Here is a 19,449-nt window from a genome sequence, read left to right on the forward strand (position 1 = left end):
GGCCCCTTTGGACAGATCTTCCGGCCCGACAACTTTGTCTTTGGTGAGTGAGCGTGGGAGGGAGGAGTCCCAGAGTGGGAGCTCCCAGCACAGAAAAGGTGCAGAGGGATCATGTGAGGGACCCTGGGGGACCTAAACACCCAGAGGACAGCGGGGGTGGAAGCGAGGGGTGCAGCCCATGGGGCGGGGGAAGTGGGATGCTCGGTTCCTCTGCAGGGCACTAATGTGGCACCTTGCCTCTGGTCCGCCCTCTAGGTCAGAGCGGGGCTGGCAACAACTGGGCCAAGGGGCACTACACGGAAGGTGCCGAGCTGGTGGACTCTGTCCTGGATGTGGTGAGGAAGGAGTCGGAGAGCTGTGACTGCCTGCAGGGCTTCCAGCTGACCCACTCGCTGGGCGGCGGCACGGGCTCCGGGATGGGCACCCTCCTCATCAGCAAGATCCGGGAGGAGTACCCCGACCGCATCATGAACACCTTCAGCGTCATGCCCTCCCCCAAGGTGTCGGACACGGTGGTGGAGCCCTACAATGCCACCCTCTCTGTGCACCAGCTGGTGGAGAACACGGACGAGACCTACTGCATTGACAACGAGGCCCTGTATGACATTTGCTTCCGCACCCTGAAGCTGACCACTCCCACGTACGGGGACCTCAACCACCTGGTGTCGGCCACCATGAGCGGCGTGACCACCTGCCTTCGCTTCCCCGGCCAGCTGAACGCCGACCTGCGCAAGCTGGCGGTCAACATGGTGCCTTTCCCCCGGCTGCACTTCTTCATGCCGGGCTTCGCCCCCCTCACCAGCCGCGGCAGCCAGCAGTACCGCGCCCTGACGGTGCCCGAGCTGACGCAGCAGATGTTCGACTCCAAGAACATGATGGCCGCCTGCGACCCCCGCCACGGTCGCTACCTGACGGTGGCCGCCATCTTCCGGGGCCGCATGTCCATGAAGGAGGTGGACGAGCAGATGCTCAACGTGCAGAACAAGAACAGCAGCTACTTTGTCGAGTGGATCCCCAACAACGTGAAGACGGCCGTCTGCGACATCCCCCCGCGCGGCCTCAAGATGTCCGCCACCTTCATTGGCAACAGCACGGCTATTCAGGAGCTCTTCAAGAGGATCTCGGAGCAGTTCACGGCCATGTTCCGGCGCAAGGCTTTCTTGCACTGGTACACCGGCGAGGGCATGGATGAAATGGAGTTCACGGAGGCAGAGAGCAACATGAATGACCTGGTCTCCGAATACCAGCAATACCAGGATGCCACTGCTGACGAGCAGGGGGAGTTTGAAGAGGAAGGAGAGGAGGATGAGGCTTAAGTCCCCTGGTATCAAAGGAACTTTTGTAAAGCAGGCATGTGTACTGAATGACTTCTGATAGTGGTGGTGAAGCATGTTCTCTAGAAACTGTGTACCCAATTATCCTCTCAGCACTTGTAACTTTGACAGATCTCTCAATGTAACAGTTCTGAATCCCAGTTATTACAATGTTTTTGACCTTCAATGTTAAGAGCACATAAAGGCATGTATTCTAGATCATGTTTTCTGTCTTTTTTTAACACCTTTATTGGACACAGAACAGCTAATTTGGTCTATGTGGCAAGAAGTAACTTAAAAGAAACCTTGCAGGACAGTGGTGTGCTCTGCTTCACTGAGGCTTATGTTCTCAAAATGTATGGTTCTCATGCCAGTATCTTTCCTGTTTTTTCTTACAGGATTCAAACCTATCTGTAACTTGAATGAAAATGGAAAGCCAACTAGAAATTCCTAAACAAGTTAAAGACAAACGCCTCTAACGTGTTTTACAGTTTCAGTTAGCGTAGGAAATCTTCCACTTGTCTGTTGAAGTCATCTGCAAAACGCAGGTGTAGATTATGCTTTCCTTCTGGCATCAGAAGCAACCTTAAAAGAGAAAAATCAAACACTGAATATACATTATATTCTGTGAGCATAAGTAACTAAAATATTTGTTGCCTTTTCCTTGCTCTTGGTTACCCAAGCACAGATCTAAGGAACTCCTGTTTTAAGTACTATTCTTATCTATGTGGTTCATGTTCTGAACCACAGCAACAGTTGAAGCAACAAGCATGCTATTTGCCCCATTCTGGAGAGGATAAGCTTAAATCAAGTTTTTGTGTCCTAGACCCAGTTTCTAGGAACCTTTTTGGTGGTCTGCAAAGAAGATAAGATTCCAAAACTTAGGTGAGCAGGATACCATCTTTGAAAGGTAGGTGTGAAGTACCTGAGCTCTTTGACTCTTTTGGATAACAGTGGTGTGCTGGGCAGTGAACACATTGAAGAGATCACTACAGAAACACAGGTTTCTTGTTGCCACCCAATCTTACTTAGTGTTTGTCCAATCTTTTTGCAAAAAGGCAATCCAAAGCTAGCACCATTCATTCATGCATTAAAGTAAAAAGGGAAGTCAGGACTTCTTCAGCTATAACAAGCTTAGGTAGGTTAATCTTTGTAATACTGATATGAGTATGACAAGCCTAAAATGCTACTTGCCATTTTTTTTTGGACTTCTTTTCTTTGTATAGGGGTGGGAAATTCTTTAAATCACTTTATCCTACCACATACAGTTTCAACATGCAATTTCAACAGAGCTAAAACCATCCTGACTGATCCTTTGCTATGTTGCCTTCATGTCATCTAAGCCCCATTACAGCAAGGGGTATCTTTCTTTTGGTGGGTAACAAGTGCTGTTTTGTCTTGGGGAAAAGAACAATAGCATGTGAACATACCCAGCTCTTCTAGCTATTCTGTCTGAATTTTAAGTTTTTCTACAAAGACCAAGCAGCACATAGTGCTATGGGTTTGTACATCTATGTATGGTATTAGCTACTGCTGTTAAACCATTGTAATGCTACATAAGTCCAGCCATACTGTGCAAATACAGAATGATGGCATGCTCTTTTACCATGAAACAAGCAATGTATCTGCACTGCAATAAGCAAAAGCTTTTTCTACTTGCCTTGATTTTTATCTATTAGTAAAGAAAAGCTGATGGTAGAAGCATGTGTTACTGAAAATATGTTAAATTGAAGGTTTTCCTTTGGCTTTGCAATGGAACATGTCATCTCCAGTGTGCCAAGGGAAGAAGGGGACCATGAACCTAAATATTAATTTCTGAGAACAGCATTAGTCTGATTTCTTTTCTGATAAATACTCATACAGGAGAACACTTCAGCATGGGGACATGCAAAAAATCACTTTACGTTTTATTGGATAGCAACTTCTAATGCTGTTTCCTCCTTGGCTTGTCTTCCAAAAAGAAGCTATCAGATCCTTGTCTAGTTTTGGTGATAACTTGCCTTAGTCAGCATCTGAAGCATTTCAGAGCTCAGTGAAAACTAACAGGATGATAGGTGTTCTGAGCAGGGCATGTGGGAGTAACTAACTAGCAGACATGGAATAAAACATTTGCATGTAATTGTTAGGAAGGTCTCATCTTTCCTATGGTATAATGTATTTCTATGAATAGTGAGGCTGACTTTGAGATAAATATATCACTCAATTTTTCACTAGAGATTACATCAGTGAAACAGTTCCCTACACTCTGCATTCATAAAAATGTGTTTTGCTGTCCTAATTCTTTTCTCCAGTGTTAATCATCACAGTCTGTTATTAAGTAGTAATAGAACTCCTGTATTTGTGTGTGAGAATCTATGAAGAAAATTCAGCTGATGAAATCCCAGCTTTTTATAGGAAGCATTTCTGGAATTTTCAAATGAAGCAGATGGTGCACTGAGATTTTTCTTGTTTATAAAGTAATATCTCTGAGCACAGTTGTACTTTTCTCATTCTGCTTTTCTTCAATGAAAATGCATGGGACAGTTGGAAAAACAAAATCTTTGAGATGGTGTTTAGATCAACAAGGTAAAGCAAACATTAGTATCCCGTGCTTCTCTCTAGTAACTGGGATTCTTTCCATTCATAGCATCTAAGTTCACTGCTCTGCTGAGTGGGACAGAAATTAGGTCTCTTACCTAATTTCTCCCTTCACGCAGGGAGTGGCTCTGCGTGAAGTGGAAAGAGGAAAAGGATCTTAACTGGTTACTCTTGGAGGACTTTAGGGAGGAGCTTCTTATGGTATCATAATTTTTATATCACAAGAAAGATCCAGTTACACTGTTTGCATTGTAACCTGCTAGGGAAGTTTAGAATAGCTCTCTGTCTGTGTCTGAGATGACTTGTCTAAATATTTATTTTTTTTTTACACTGTGGGTTTGAACTGCCTCATTTCTTCAACAAAGGTTTATAAATACTCTATCATATAACTTACCGAGAGTCCTTGATGTGCTTATGAATGTATTCTGCATGAGCTTGTGGAACCAAAGGGTCTTTTTCACCATGAATTATAAAAGTGGGACATTTAATATCTGGCAGCAACTCTTGGCAGATATTACCTAGGGAGAAAAATAAATGAAGGTCACACTTTGTTTTAAAATAGTATAAAAGACCGAAACTGCTTCTGTAAAGGACTGTGAACTCCACTGGGTTCTAGCCGATGCCTCTCCTTGGGGATAGTGTGCGATTAATCTACAGAACTATGTAATCAGGACTATAATTAACATTTCTTTCTCCAAAATGTTACTTCACTGAAATTTGCTTCATTAATGGATACTGGCACAAACAGATAGAGCAAATGAAGTATTCTGTCGCACATTTTCCTCAGGCTCTCTGTGACTGTTCAAAGTAAATACATGCATCTCTTCCCTGACTTTGTTCTTTTCAGCCTTAGAGTCTTATGTCCTTCATGTTAATGCTACATTTTGTTACACCAGTTGTCAGGTTACAAGATTTGCTACTTTTATTAACAAGTTACTTTAGGTTGTACTCATGCCTCTTCTACCTTCTAGACCCTTTGCCGTCTGCAACGAATAACCATTTAATACGAATTGGACTAAAATTATTCAAATATTCTCCCTGCCCATTCATCTTACAGAACCTCAAGAATAATTTATATTTACTAGTCTTTAATCTCACTAAAAGTAAATTTAATGCATTTCCTTGAAGACTTTTATATTTCCCCCCCCCTTTCTTTTTTCCTCATCCATTAGTAACAAACTTTCCAAACTCTTTGCCTAACTCCCCATGCTCTCGCAAGAGAGTATTTGGCCAAAACATACTTGACAAGTTTTATGTTCCATTTATCCTTGAGCTAACTTTTTCCTATCTGTAGTTGTCTCCTTGCAGCTACCAACAGCTGTACAGTTAATGCTCATATACACACACTTTCCTTAGTTCTAAAGTCATATGCTGTTTCACAGAGTTTTTTTTAATTGTTTGGTTATTTATGTAGTCTTCGTTCACAGTTCTGATGGTCAAATATTTTCATTTAGAACATTTCACCCTTAGTCTTCAAACACCTGCACCGATGTTGACTGTTTTGCTGAACAAGTAATAAATTGAGGTTATTTACCTAAGGACATAGTTGGCAGTCAAACTATTATTTCCTAGTTTCCAGTCCTAAAACTGTTCTGTACTATGGCCTCTAGATTATATTTACTCCAAAACCACAGAACAGCAAGAGGAATCTTGAATTTTGCAGCTTTATGCAACTTAGTTTCATTAAGTGTTGTAATCTTCTAAAAGTTCGTTTCTTACAGCATTTTACATTAAAACTGTCCCATTTGGGGCAAATAATCTTTTTATTAAAAAAAGCTTGAGATGAGTTTTTGACAAACAAAGGCTTTGCTGTCCTCCTTTTATCTCTGATGAGTTCCATCAACCTCTTTTCTCATATTTTCCACGTCTGCTCTTTTTGTGTACTGTGTCTTAACTTTAATTCCAAGGAGGCCTGCTTGTAGTCTAAGTTGCCCTCTCCAAGCTAGGCCTGGAAAAAATCTGCTGCTCATCTTTTTTAGCAAATATTAGGCTTCTCCCAATATCTGACTTAGTTACAGTACTTAGGTAATTCAGCTCCTTGCTACATGTCTCCAGGTGGCTGCTTTTTCACAGTCACTCCATCTCAGTGTCTGAGATGTAAGCAGGCAGCAAAAAGATGTCACAGCTAGAGTTTCACCAGCCTGGTCTTTGAAGTTAAGAATAAACTAGTTTTAAGGAGATACACTTTAGAAAGGGTAAAATAAAGTCGGATCATAATTTGTTACATCACTCTACTGGGAGAAATTCTAGTACCATCTTGCTGATCCTGTGCTAAACTTTATGGAAAAAATATGAAATGAAGGAATTTTCTCCTTGTACTACCTGCTGCCAGTTAACATATGTCACCTCCTGTCTCTCATTATGAGAGCTACAGGAATATGTATATAAGAGAATTACAGACCGCTTATGTATTATGTATTTCTGATTTAGGCAAATTAAAAGCTATTTTCCTCTGAATTCAAACAGAACTGCAGGTTATTATTCATGATATCATTGACTGCAAAAGTCTATGTAGAGTAATTGCAGAAATATTCAGAGATAAACATTTAATAGTTATACTGTCTAGTTTAACTACTCTTTTTGGATTTTTTAAACACCTAAGCAGTGTCATTAGAGTTTTTTAAATCTATTTTGCTAATTCTGAGTTCTCAGAATGTGAACTTCCTTCTTTTTTAACTCATATGCTACACGGTTTGAAATAGTGTTTCCACTCCTGTCTGTAGAAACTGGAACGAACACACCTCACTTCTGAGATATCTTAATAGTGTCACCAAGAGGAAATCCTTCAGCACAGAGAGAGGAGAGGAGAAAAAAGCTTGAGCAGAATCCCTCCTGTTCGGTCTGCACAAAAGCAACGATTTAATAATGTAGTTTTGTGGTGGAACAAGAGGAGAAACTCATCAGCTAATACTTCCCATAAATGTGTTTTCCTCCTGTACCTTGCTGGTTATGTGAACCATCTACAAAGTAATTGCTTTATTCATGAGTGTGAGTCAGACCCAGCTTTTAATGCCATAGGCAGAGTCTTTCCTTTACTGACTGCTAGGAGTACTGTTAGATTTCTATCCAGAATTGTCTGCTACTGTAATTGCTTCAGTTTAACATTGTAAAAACCTTACCACCTGATTTTTCAGCAAAGCGAGATATTCCATCTACCCAAGCCTCACAGGTTCTTGCAAAGTACTTATGTCCATACATATCTTCCAGTGGTTTCTTGACCTTTTCACTCCATTTTGAAACATCTCGGATGCCTACATAAAATAACATTGAAATATGTTAAATCCTTTCCAGCAACAAGATATAACCCAGTATTGTCAACACCTAATATGAGTAAGTTTTCAAACCAAACTGCAGCTGTATATTTCAAACTTGAAACTGCACTGAATGGTTTTAAATAATTCATAGTACAGAAATGATATAAAAAAAGGTAGTTTTATGATTTATGCTGGGATCTTTCTGAGTTGCAGAAGACTGTCTTGTTATTACGGTCACAAGAAACAACAGGAAAAAAAAATAATCAAAGGACTCAGTCCTAAAACTTCTGATGTTTCTTTTTGGAGGGCTCTCAGAAGAGGAGCTCAAGGAGGTACCTTGTGTATAAAAAAAGGGCTTGTTCTATAACAGTGTGCCAAAGCTGGCAATTCTTTATTATATCCTTTAGCCTTTTGCTTTGGCTCATGGATGGTAGTTCTTCCATGGCTCCTACTAGTATTCAGAGGAAGGAAGCTCTTACTAAGGCATTCCAGCAGGCTGACATCACGGTACATTTGCCATAGTCTTACAGAAAAAGAAGCAAATCTACTTAGAAGAGTCCTGTGACTCATGGCAGGCTGGCTAAAGCTGTACAAATAATCTGACATTCTAGTTATTTATTTATCAGATCTACCTTTTTTTTTTTTTTTTTTTTTCCCCAAAAATTTTCAGGACTGCTCACAAACCAGATATCCACAAGGGTGACTTTCACTAAGCTACAATTCAGCTGTACAGCTTTGTATCAATAAAGGCCAAAACAATGTTGGCATAGTAGAGAACCTGAAAAATACTGAATCATCAAACAGCAATATATGCCTCTATCAAAGGTTTTAATCGGTTTCAAATGGGATTTAAGGGAAGAAAGAAGTAAGGTGTTAATTAACAAACAGAACCTGTCCAGCCAAACGAGCAAGGTAGCAGTGACTGAAAGTTTTGTAACAGCATCTGATTGGAAAGGAGTTGGCTCACCCCAGGGTAGCAGTTACTGAACAGCTGTTTCCCTGATAGAATCTACTGTTTTATCCTTGCAGCTGGCCTTAATTTAAAAAGGCGGGGGAAGTCAATGTTGAAAGGGCATGGATACCAAATAAACACCTTTCTCTCCTACCAAACCCTCCACTGCAGCCGAGATGCACTGATGGGCCATTTGCAGAAGGCTTGTGCTGCTACTCTCTGAGTTCCATCATCCAGAGAGGAATGTTGAAAGCACCAGTCCACAAAGAGGCCAAAGATCAGCATTGCTGTGGGTTCTCTGTTTCAACTAAGACCACTTTTTTTTTTTTTTTTTACATTTTAGCCTCTTGGCTGATACTGACATAGCATGTAAAGAAATAAAGCAGTACTTTTACAGAGCTAAAAAGCATTTTGCTTACTGAACTAAAAACCATACTACTACCAATGAAACTGCTTTAGTATAGGTGAGGTAAGTACACATGTGCAATACATACACTTGTAATTTAGCTGAAGCAAGGCAGATTTCACAGCTGGTATAAATCAAACTCCAATCACTTAAATGAAGTTATACTGGTTTACATTTGTTGAGAGCCTGCATGGTTAACTCTTTTAATTTCAAAAGGAAATAAGGTCTTTTTATGGGTTCACTAACAGGTTTTGCTATTTTGCTTTAAAGTGATAAATGGCCAGATTCTATTTCATGTGAGTGGTATAGGGATCAGAAGTTCCACATTTCTTTACTTTGCAAAGGTTTTGTAACCACAATAATTAACTCTAAAGGAATGCAAATTAGAAATGTATCCTGGGACATTTACTTGAATGATTCATTTACTTCCTGAACACAAATGGTAAGTTATGAGCTTGTTTTCTTACTGCTATGTATTTTATAGGCCCTAGAGGCAAAACCTGTTACATGCTAGCCCAGTGATTTTCTGTGGACCTTGTCTAAAGATTGTGCAAGATGTGAGAAAGGAAATCAAGCCAGGGATCAGTAGTAGTATTTTCAATTTATTTTTAGGAACCTGTTACAGCAACAAAAATTGTACTTTCTGAAAACTACTGATAAGCTATTACAGCTAATGTTTTTTAGTAGCTGTTGGTAAGGACTTTTGAAAAATTCCATTATATTGCCCTTGGAGTAATTGTTAGGGAGCTTCTCACTATGATTTTAATTTATCCTTATATTCAGCAACTTGTTAAATTTTCCGTCTTATTTCTTTAGGTTTGTTGTGTTCTCAACTCTGTTTCAACTGTTACGTGACAAAGATCCTTAGGTCAAGAAGAAATGAAAATAATTCTTTTAGGATACAATATTCAGCTTGTACATACCATTATAAATTCTCACATCCTCTTGAGTAACGCTGGTGTTTGCTCCCCAGACAACCAACTTGTGGATAAGAGTTGGATACTTTGCGGCTGCAATGAGTGCTGTAATTCCACCATCACTCCACCCCAGCAAAGAGAACTTCTTAAATTTCAGTGCCTTGATTTTGCAAGAAAGTTATATGCTAATCATCATCTGGTTTTACAAGCAATATCAAATATTTCTTGAAAACTAACAGTACAGTTTTAGACACAACACTATATAGTTGAACTATAGTTAACTTTCCTGCTATATGTAAAAATACTGAAGATTCAAATATTTAGAAAATAATAAATTATACCTGCCCTTCAATTTTTCTATATCTATTTAATAAAACAGGCAGCATCCATATTAAATTCTTGCTGCATTTAAAAAAGCCCTCTTGAAATTAAATGTTTATTTACAACAAAGAGCAAAGACCTTTTCAGAGAGTCTGATAGTGGCAACAATCTGCAAATTCTCTTAGTACAAAGTTGGCAAAGACCTATCACAGTGTGGGATGGCAGGTAATCCAAGATCAAGATGAATTTAAGAGAAGTTTAAGACTTGAAAAATGGAACCCAGTGTTCTATTTTACTGATGCTAGCTGATCTAAACAAACAAACAAAAAAATCTGCTTAGTAACAAACAAAATATGCTTAAAGCATTTGCTACAAGTGTATCAAATTTTAGTGCCTATTCCTGTTTTCTGAACCTTTTAAGTGTACACTTTAAATGTCATTTCATGGTGAACTGCAATTCAAAACATAATAAAACTCCTCCTTCTCAAAAAGGAAGGCTCAGGGCAAAAAAATTGACAACTAAGACCTTAATTCTTTCTGACTTGTACATTGCTTTCCACTAGAATTTGAAACTCGTTTCCTCAAATACTCCAATTTGTAGTAGAGGGTATTGGCAGGGACAGGAGAGAAGATTTTGTGTGTGTGACATTCAGTGGGGAAGGTAAAGGCACTCGGAGGCAAATGATTCTGAAAGTTATAGAGGGACAATATTTAATGGTTAAGCAGTATTAGCAGTTTTGCATGCAGAAGTCTCAGTTTGTGAACTTTTTTGCTGACAAACATAATAGCTTTCAAAGTTAGTTGTTTTTTTAATTGTTTTGGCTTGGGGGGGTAGGGGGGGTGGCTGGTGCTGGTGTAGTGTTGTTTTGTTTTCCAGAAATTACAGCCTTTTAGATGTGATTTAGATATACTCTTGGAGGAAAAAGAGCAAGTTAGTTGAATGAGTTGTTTTGGTGCTTGGTGTTTTGTTGTTGGAAGTCCAGGCCTGCCTTCTTTGGACAGAAGAAAGTGAAAATGCAGGCAATGAGGGAAACAGTTTTAGAGAAAAAGCATTTTCTAGTCTGCTTGTAAACTTGATGCTCAAGTGAGACATAACTTTATCAGTCAACTCAATACTTAGCAAATTTCTTTCACTGCAAGGCTTTTCTGGTTTTGTCTTCTTCTTTGGTATTAGGCTTAGTGTAATGTTGTCCAACATTAGAACTCACTCTGCTGAGCTATAATTACTCAACAGAAAAGAAATAATGTAGGGGAAAGAAAAGAACATTTAAAGTAAGAGCTGACAGTAAGAAAAGAGAACCTTGAATTTTAGCAGCTCATAAAGTTGGCTCTGGCCTGCTGAAATAGTTATCTGTGACTAGATTTCAGTATGGTGCTGCTGAAGGGTTACTAGTGTCTTGGCAAGTTTCAGGAGTTGGCAGTAATGGTTGTAAAGCTTTAAGTTTTTATTTTTGATGCTGCTGTTCCCCTACCACCAATAGCAAATTCTGGATCTGAAACTTGGCTGATGGATGGAATAGCTGATTAAAATTTCTGCTCTTTGTGCCAAGCTATTTGCCAGTGCTTCAACTGAGATCTATTTGCCTCCAGTATTTCTCTTGTTTACTAGCCCTTATCTCGATGCATTCCTTGGGTTGTGTCAGGATGCCTTTCCAGCAGGAGGAATTTAATTTATCTGTTGCAGCCTTACACAAAACAATGTGATGTAATAGATGTGTTGGACATGGTACATGTGTTTCCTTGCTTTAATCTTGAACTACTTACACTACTGGCCTCTACCTAATGCTGGCAATAACCTGATAGCTGGCTGCACAGCTGAATTTTGTGGGTAATTTTGTCCTAGCTTCACCCTGTAAGTAAACAAAATCTCTTTTGAAATCACATCCTCTGTCCAGGCCTATGTGAAATGCAACCAAATGATCACATATGCTGTGACAGAAGTAACTTAGAACTGTGAGTTGCAATAGAACAGCACTCTGCATTGTACACTTTCACTGGATCACAGGGAGTATATCACAAGTAAGGGTTGCAGCTGATCTACAATAACTTGGAGAAGACCAACCTCATCCTTTCACTAGGACAGTAGCTCTAAAAAGTAAGAACCTCTTAAATACCAACACTAATTATTTCCATAATGAATGTTTTAAGGCTATTGGCCTTTGCTAGTGTTAGACATTGGGATTGAGTGCAGCAAAGTGGACTTATTTGCATTATACTAATTTTATTTCAAGCAAACTCCCTCACAGAACACATACGGTGATAGAGAGCAGTCATCTAGATCAAGGTGCTAAATACTCAGCAGAATTTCAGCTTTTGCTATTTCACAGAAGTCTTGCAGCACTCACAGCTCCAGCAGAGATACCAGAATATGAGGGACCCTAGAATAAAGGTTCTGAAAACTCACTTACACAGATGGGGTTTTTTGGCTGTGTGTAGGCCAGGTGATGTATGTAAAACATACATCATGATAAAGCCCTCTGCAGGAGTTATGACACTTTTGTTCTGGAAATCCCAGTTGTGATGATTCCTTGGGATCTGTACTATAACTTCTTTGTTATGCTAAAATAGAAGCAAGTTATCCATGCTTGGGGAGATTTTAATAGTTTGCTATTATATGCTTGTATCAATAAACATCTACAATAAACCCCAGGATGTTATGTCTCATTTGTTTAGGCAGCTTTCGAGGTTGGTAGGCTGCTGCCCTGTTTGACTGGAAGCTACATGGGCGCAGCTCTGTCTTCTATTTTGCGTTTATTAGTATTTGAACAGAGGCAGGAAAGTGGGCTACAACCATTGAAACTGAAAATTTGTCACCGATCCATGGCAGCATCTTTTTCTTTGTTAGCATAGCAGAAGAAATCGGTGATTTACAGTGCAGAGGGATTGCTTTTATGGTTAGAGGGCAAAACAGTGTCTTAATCCTGATTCTGCTGTCAGATTTATTTTGTTTCGCTATGCAGAATATTCCAGGAAGGCTGCATTTGCAGTTTTAGATGGGTTTCTGCAAGGTTAGTGCCGATTACAGAAATACAGTTGGACTTACTGTCTGAATCTTGTCTCATATTTTTGGAATTTTAATGTTCTGCCAACTTTCTTAACATGGTCAAAGAGAGTCTATAGCTTAATGTAACAAAGCCAAAATATTAGTTAAAACTAAACCAGAAAATAGTGCTAGCACTTATAGGACAGAATAAAAGAGGAACACATAAAAACAGATTAGAAAAAAAAAAAATTCTGTAAGACAGAGAAATAAAGAATATGACCTAAAGCTGTTATTTTATAATCACAATAGTTGTATTAGTTATTAAGATCTGGTATGATTCCAGGAACTTTTTGACTTCCCACAAAATTTATTTCAGTAATATGCTGCAAAATGCAAAGTGTCAAGTTAACTTTTAGAGTCAAATGTTTTTTAAATAGGCTGCTTAAGACAAAATGCCAAGATTCTAATAGCTAGAAAATTTTCTAAGAGCCTTTCACTACTGTAATCCCTTCAGTTAAACCACTTAGCATAGACTTTGGTTTTTACACATACTTTACCTAAACTTACATGGTTCTTGGCTGCAAACCTCTTAGGGCAGGGTCTTGGAATAAAAACATATTGCTTTATAATTAATTCCCACTGCTGAATCTCTAGGTATATTGCAGAAGAGATGGAATAAGAAAATATTTTCCAGAATACTGTGCAACTGCTCAGTTTTAAGCCTTCATTTGTATGCTCTTTTGCATAACTCATTGTCTGCTGGAAACAACCTTCTTAACAGTACTCTTCCTTCTCAAGAGTTTAGGAAAACAGCTTTTAGATAGACAAAAAAAAAAAAAAAAAAAAAAAATATATATAAAAAAATAATAATCATCTCAGAATAGAGTTACCTGCATAAGATCCACAGCATCTTTTGCATCCCTCTCAAAGAAATCTGGAGGAAAGTCTCGTGATGGAGGAATGGACTGTCCATATCCCCGAGGATCCCAAGCAACAATTGTGAAAAGTTGCTTATTCATAGACTTAAGCTGTGGTCCAAAATCAGTTTGACCACTCCCTGAAACATCATCATTTTCAATTACAATAACCACCATAATAAACACATAGTACACATACTCTAAATGGAAACCTGGGGCAACTTGTACCTTAATTCTAAAAAAGAGATTGTCCACCAACTGAAGTACACTTCATCTGTAATTGTAACTAACAATTGCAACTCTCAGACAGGACATACTACCATAAAAATCTTCAGAACTATCTGCAATACACACAGAGCAAAGCATTTCTGGTAGGGATGTAAGCCTACCAGAAACTGTGGTCTGCACAGATGATTTAATAAAGAGTCTTAAACTGAGTTGTGTGGGTAGGGATTTGCCTTTAACAGATTTAAAGCACTAGCACGGTCATTGGTATTTATCTGGACAGCACAAGTGAAATTGAAAGAGGAGGAATATAATGACTCTAGCTACAAATTTGTAGGTGAAAAGCACTGTGCAAGACAGTTGTTCTTATCTGATAAAACATTTCTGTGAGAATATTGGTGCTTAAAGCTGAGTTTTAAATACTTTATTGCCTGAGGAGACAGTGGTGCCAGAAAAGCACTAAACTCTAACTTTTGATTGTTCTAATATGTGTGTTACCACAGTAAGTCAAATACAACAATTTTTCTGATGCAGAATGATTTCTTTTATTGATGGCTCAGACCCTCAAGGATCACAAAATTTTAAACATTAATTATTTCAATCTATTGAATTATAAACTATATGAACATTAGCAGGAAGGTAAGATTGCAATTTACTCTTTATTTCCATTATGATCATGTGGTAACAGTATCATGTGCTACTTGTTTAAAACCTCTTTAGATCTAATAGATTCAAATGATGTAAATCAAATATCAAATTTGCTATCTGTTGTTACATTAAAAAAGCTGTTTAAGAGCTTTAAGATTTTGGTTTGCTGACTTGAAATATGTTCTCAAATACCTTCTCCTAAACTATCAACTGGCCTAAATGATAAAAGAGGCTGTATATAGTACACTAGGATGAGCTGACTGCAGCTTGGCATGATCTCTTGCAACATCAATTAATAGATAGTGTCAGAAGCAAAATACCAGGTTGTTTGAAAAATACCAATGCAACCTGATTAATACTAATCACATATTCTTACAGAGGCTTTGTATGAACCTCTGCACTATCATGCACATGCTTGTTATACTATATTTTTTGTAATTTAAAAACACACAAGGCTGAGAACATATCTGAATCGTTTTTCTTGGTTTTCTTAGTATTTTTCTAGTTAGAAGGAGAAACATCACTTTGTTTTAATGTAGTTTACAAATAGTTAAGAGACAGATTAATTCTGTTGACCTAAAAGCACTTACCTTGTTGCCACAACACATTTATTAGTCTGTTAATACTGTAGGTAGTATAAAACAATATTAAAACCACTGTTGGTACAAAGGGAAGAAGTATGTGATGGTCAGAATGTAAAGATCACCCCCACATGTTGCCCCAAAATATTAAATAATAAATTTTGCCATTATTAAAATACTAAGCCTAACTATTACGGTTTGTAATAATGGTAACTGAACAATAACAATGTATGCCTAATAATAATATCATCACAACTGAAGAAATGCATTATTTCTATTTAAAGTTAGCATTGGCAATAGGATTACTGGTTTAAAAAACTGTTTAAAATGAATAGGTTAAAACATATGACTAATAAAGCACCCTAGCATTAACTTTTTTCCACCCTCCCCTTGAGAATTCTTTGAAAGAAAGAACCACTTCACAAAGACTTGAAAAATATTGCTGCCAAGAAGAACAAATGTTTCCTGCTCTTCAGTCCTTTGCATTCTATCGTGTTGATCCAGCAATTATTAAGCATGAGCCCAACTCTGAGCACAGTAATGGTCCGACTGACAGCCTGCCATGAACTGCTAGTAAGTCTGATTGGTTCTTCAGAACTGCAAGAACCCAGGAAAAAAAAAAAGCCTGTGTTAATTTTAAAAGGTTAACAAAAGTGGTCTCGATGGACAGATACCACTTAGCTAGCAGAACCTGTTGTTCTGCTCTCTAAAAGCCATTGAGAATCCTAATTATGTTGTCCTGAATAACCAAAACATAAAAATACATTTTTAAGCAAAAAGCAAGTCTCAACTGTGCCATTTTCGCTATGATATTAAACTGCAAGTGCTGCATTATGCTTATTAATTCAATTGGAATGCACCTACTTTCTAAAAAGGAATGCATAATTCAGTCTCTGTAACAAATATAGCTGACCTGATTTTTTGCCCCCTGTGTTATTTTGCACCCCATGTAGGTAGCTATTTGCCACCTGTGCTGGGCACCCCCCTTGCACAGTTAAATCCAAAAGTGCACATGAATATTACACCCATTGAGACATTGTATAAAAGGTGTCTGGTGAGATAAATGAAATCTTTAAAACCTGTTAACGGCTTGAAATAACTGTCTTTTCCTATCTGTTGTATGTGTAGCGATTTTTTTAATGACAAATCTCCATAATCAGGTGTGGAACATATTACAAAATACTTATGTGCATTCTGGCTTGAGAGGGGATGGCAAAAGAGGTGGTTGCTCTACAAAGATAAGACAAAATCTCCAGACCTAGCATTCCGGGAAGCAGGAGGACTGCATGGCTTCCTTCTCCTGTCTGCTGATAATGCAGGTGGACTCCATTCACGTGGATTTTGGCAGATGTTATTGAAGTACTAGGGATGGGGAAAGGGGAAAGAAAAAGGAAAACATTCAGACAGTTAATTCTCATAACTACATGGTCATTCAAGGAAGATAGGATGAAGATATTAATGACAATACAGTGAGATTTAAATGGGTCACTTGCCTTTCATGGATGCACAAAAGACTAAATAAAAAAACTTGTCAGGAGTAGAGAACGATTCAGTTGTGGCCATTATTACTTAGGTTTCACAAAAGTAGTTAAATTACTTTAGTTAAAGAGGAGAAAAAAAAGTCTGCTCTGCAACAAGGGAAATATAAAAGCAGCTTTACATGGCTACAGAAAACATATCGAAATACATACATTAGAGAGCAGAAACCTCATTCTGTCACATCATAACTTTTGAAATGGCTGGTGTTCATCTTATTACTAAACTGAGTCACTCATCTGCCAAAGAAACCACAATCTATTGTTAGGGCTTCTCATGAACCAAAGGGTCTACAACAAAAACCACCTTGTACTGAGATGAGTGTGGAGAAGAAGAGTATGATAATAATATATGTCAGTATAATCTCAGCAGGAGATAATGCTTAACTGGAAAATACCACATGACCAGAAAAACCCACCTACTGGAGAAGTATCACAGAAACCGACTGCATAGGCCACCTCTCAACCCTGGCCCTTACACCCTTGCATTAACCTTCAGTACAAAGCAACACATAATGCGTAAATGCAAACAGGTAACATGAGATACTACGTCTACATACAAACACCAAGTGAGAAAACAGAAGTAACACAGGTTGAAGATATCTTCTTAACAATATAAACCATTACATCTGTTCTGCCAAGCAAATTTGTACCCTAATGGTTGCAAGACATCTTTTCAACAACCTAACTCATTTTAGTTAAAGGTAGTAATATGATTACAAATTTGATTGTCTAAATGTTGACTCTCGTTCCTTGCACTCCTCAGTTTATCTAGATTTAGATATTCTTGCCCTATGCATTCAATCAGTGTGAATTTCACATGCATACAGAAACACTGTTTTCCAATCTTATACATAACAATCTGTATTCCATGATATACACTGTGCAACTTATTAAAAATTCAGTTTTAAAATATAAATTCTGAACTACTTCCAACATGTAAGCAGTCCCACCCATATAGAGTTTTAAATGGTGGATTAAAGGTAAAAAAAATCCCATAAATTTAAACCTTTCTCATAAGGAAAATGAACAATAGCTTGAAAACTCAGGTTCCCAATACATAAGCAGCAGTTAAACCACAGAACCTGTTCAACACAAAGCCACATATCGCCTTGGTCTACATAACCAATTATGCCACATGCCTAAATATAAATTGTGACTATGCAGAAGGGGATCAGCTCCTTCTACCTGTACAGATCTAATTTGAGAACCGGAATGCAAATGCAGATCCGCATTTCTTTGAACTGTATTCTTGCCATTGTGTCATTATAACTTCAGTGAGTTTCGCTGAATCGTTATGCAATTGTTATTCAAGTGATTAGTTTGACTGTAATGTTAAATCTCCTTTAAATCCGTGTATCACACCCAAGGTGGCTATACACAACTTGAATTCTGAATGTAGCATTTAGAAGGCCTTCTCATTCCCTTTTTGAGTATCTCATTTTTGCTTTTTTTCTATTTATAAAAGAAAATGGGCTTTGGGTTTTGTTTTGTTTTGGTTTTTTATATACCATCTTTTGGTTTATCTTTTCATTTCAACAGGTTATTTTATCGTCGTTCTCACCATAGCAAATGAGCACCTTGCTCTTATTAAATTTTACAGAACTATTTTTTTTCTTCTGATTAATAATTGCCAAAAACATTTCCAGTTCCTAACAGAACAGAAATTATCACCATCTTGTCACCTTTTTTAAAATAGTTTAACAACATGTAGTTTTAATAGACAAGGGATGTATATTATTCTTTCCTGATTCAGATGCAAGGTTTTTTTACACAGTTCTTAGGCCTGTGATGTTAATAATTAATCCTGAGAATTTTGCAGAGTTTGTGGTGCTTTCCTATTCTTGGATTGCACCTCAGTGTAAAGTCCAATGGAATCCAGCAGTTTCACAAAGAGAGTATCTTCAATACTTTCTGGACTAAGAACAAACGAGTTGGGTTTTTTTATGCACAGAGAAACTGTACTGGAAGTGGCTATCCCTAAGACAGATTTGGTCTTCCTCACACCAAGTTTCTTTGAGACCGAAATCACTCCAGTGCGCTTATCAGCATGATGACTTCACTTCTGTCAAGTTTTCATGAAGACTGCATTTCCCGTTGATTGACATAATTAGAAATTATATCAAAACAAAACGGCCCACTGCTTTGTAACTGCATTAGTGAATGTTAATGTTTATAGCTCTTTGGGTGTACTGCCTGTGCTTACCAAGACAGCACAGATGCAGAATAGGAAGGTCTTGTACTGCGCCTTGCTTGAGGCTGGACCTCACCTCTTAACTCTGTAGGAGCGCAGCTTCATCTGGGAACTACCTTTCTGTTCCAGCTGTGCTAATATACGACCTAGTCTTTATCTGGGCGGGGGCAAAACTATGGTATTACATCTGTTTTCCTTAACGGGATTTGCAGAATAAGCAGTGTTATATACATTACATATAGGCGTTCTCTTTGCAACCTCCAGGAAACGGCTTATCCGCAAGTGGCAGGGGAGCAGGTCTTTCAGCAAAATGGACTCGCAGAGGGAGGTGCAGCTCCTTGCAGCGTTGGGAGGCACCTAAGGAAAGGGCTCTTCCCTCCCAGGCCCGACGAACCTCCCGCCTAACCGCAGAAGCGGGCACCTCAGGGTACTACCGCCGCCCCCCCCTTGTCACCCTCCCAAATACAGTGCACACCCTCTGCTAAAACACCTTCACCACCACCCTCCGCCCCGGTGACACCCCCTCGGGCCTGTCGAAGGTCACCTTCCGCAACCCCGGGCGGAGGGGGCGGCGCGGGAGCCGGGGAAGGGGACGAGGAAGCGGCTGTGGATTTTACCCGTAGGAG

The 19,449-nt window shown here is 38.7% G+C and overlaps 2 protein-coding genes across 2 annotated transcripts; one reads left to right on the plus strand and one right to left on the minus strand.

Annotated features, from left to right (window-relative positions):
- The first annotated feature begins 6 nt into the window (after positions 1–6).
- Positions 7–1,532, plus strand: LOC113476300 (tubulin beta-2 chain). The gene is made up of 2 exons (XM_026841721.1): positions 7–43; positions 256–1,532. The coding sequence occupies exon 2, from the start codon at positions 417–419 to the stop codon at positions 1,314–1,316; it is 900 nt and encodes a 299-aa protein (XP_026697522.1). The 5' UTR covers positions 7–43; positions 256–416; the 3' UTR covers positions 1,317–1,532.
- BPHL (biphenyl hydrolase like) lies at positions 1,476–16,556 on the minus strand. The gene is made up of 6 exons (XM_026841722.1): positions 16,353–16,556; positions 13,614–13,780; positions 9,426–9,579; positions 7,010–7,141; positions 4,285–4,408; positions 1,476–1,898 (listed from the first exon to the last, which is right to left on the minus strand). Exons 1-6 carry the CDS (start codon positions 16,510–16,512, stop codon positions 1,811–1,813), a joined length of 825 nt encoding a protein of 274 aa, XP_026697523.1. The 5' UTR covers positions 16,513–16,556; the 3' UTR covers positions 1,476–1,810.
- Between the last annotated feature and the right edge of the window lie 2,893 nt (positions 16,557–19,449).

The sequence above is a fragment of the Athene cunicularia genome (genome assembly GCF_003259725.1).
Source record: "Athene cunicularia isolate RWA chromosome 2 unlocalized genomic scaffold, athCun1 chr2_part1, whole genome shotgun sequence".
Taxonomy (NCBI): domain Eukaryota; kingdom Metazoa; phylum Chordata; class Aves; order Strigiformes; family Strigidae; genus Athene; species Athene cunicularia.

Excerpts from the sequence above, each read along its gene's own strand:
- LOC113476300 (XM_026841721.1), top strand. The coding sequence starts at position 417 with ATGGGCACCCTCCTCATCAGCAAGATCCGGGAGGAGTACCCCGACCGC.
- BPHL (XM_026841722.1), bottom strand. The coding sequence starts at position 16,512 with ATGAGAATTAACTGTCTGAATGTTTTCCTTTTTCTTTCCCCTTTCCCC. Across the intron at positions 4,409-7,009 it reads CTTTGCTGAAAAATCAGGTG|GTAATATCTGCCAAGAGTTG; the intron begins GTAAGGTTTTTA and ends TTTTCTCCCTAG. Across the intron at positions 1,899-4,284 it reads AAGCACATCAAGGACTCTCG|GTTGCTTCTGATGCCAGAAG; the intron begins GTAAGTTATATG and ends TTCTCTTTTAAG.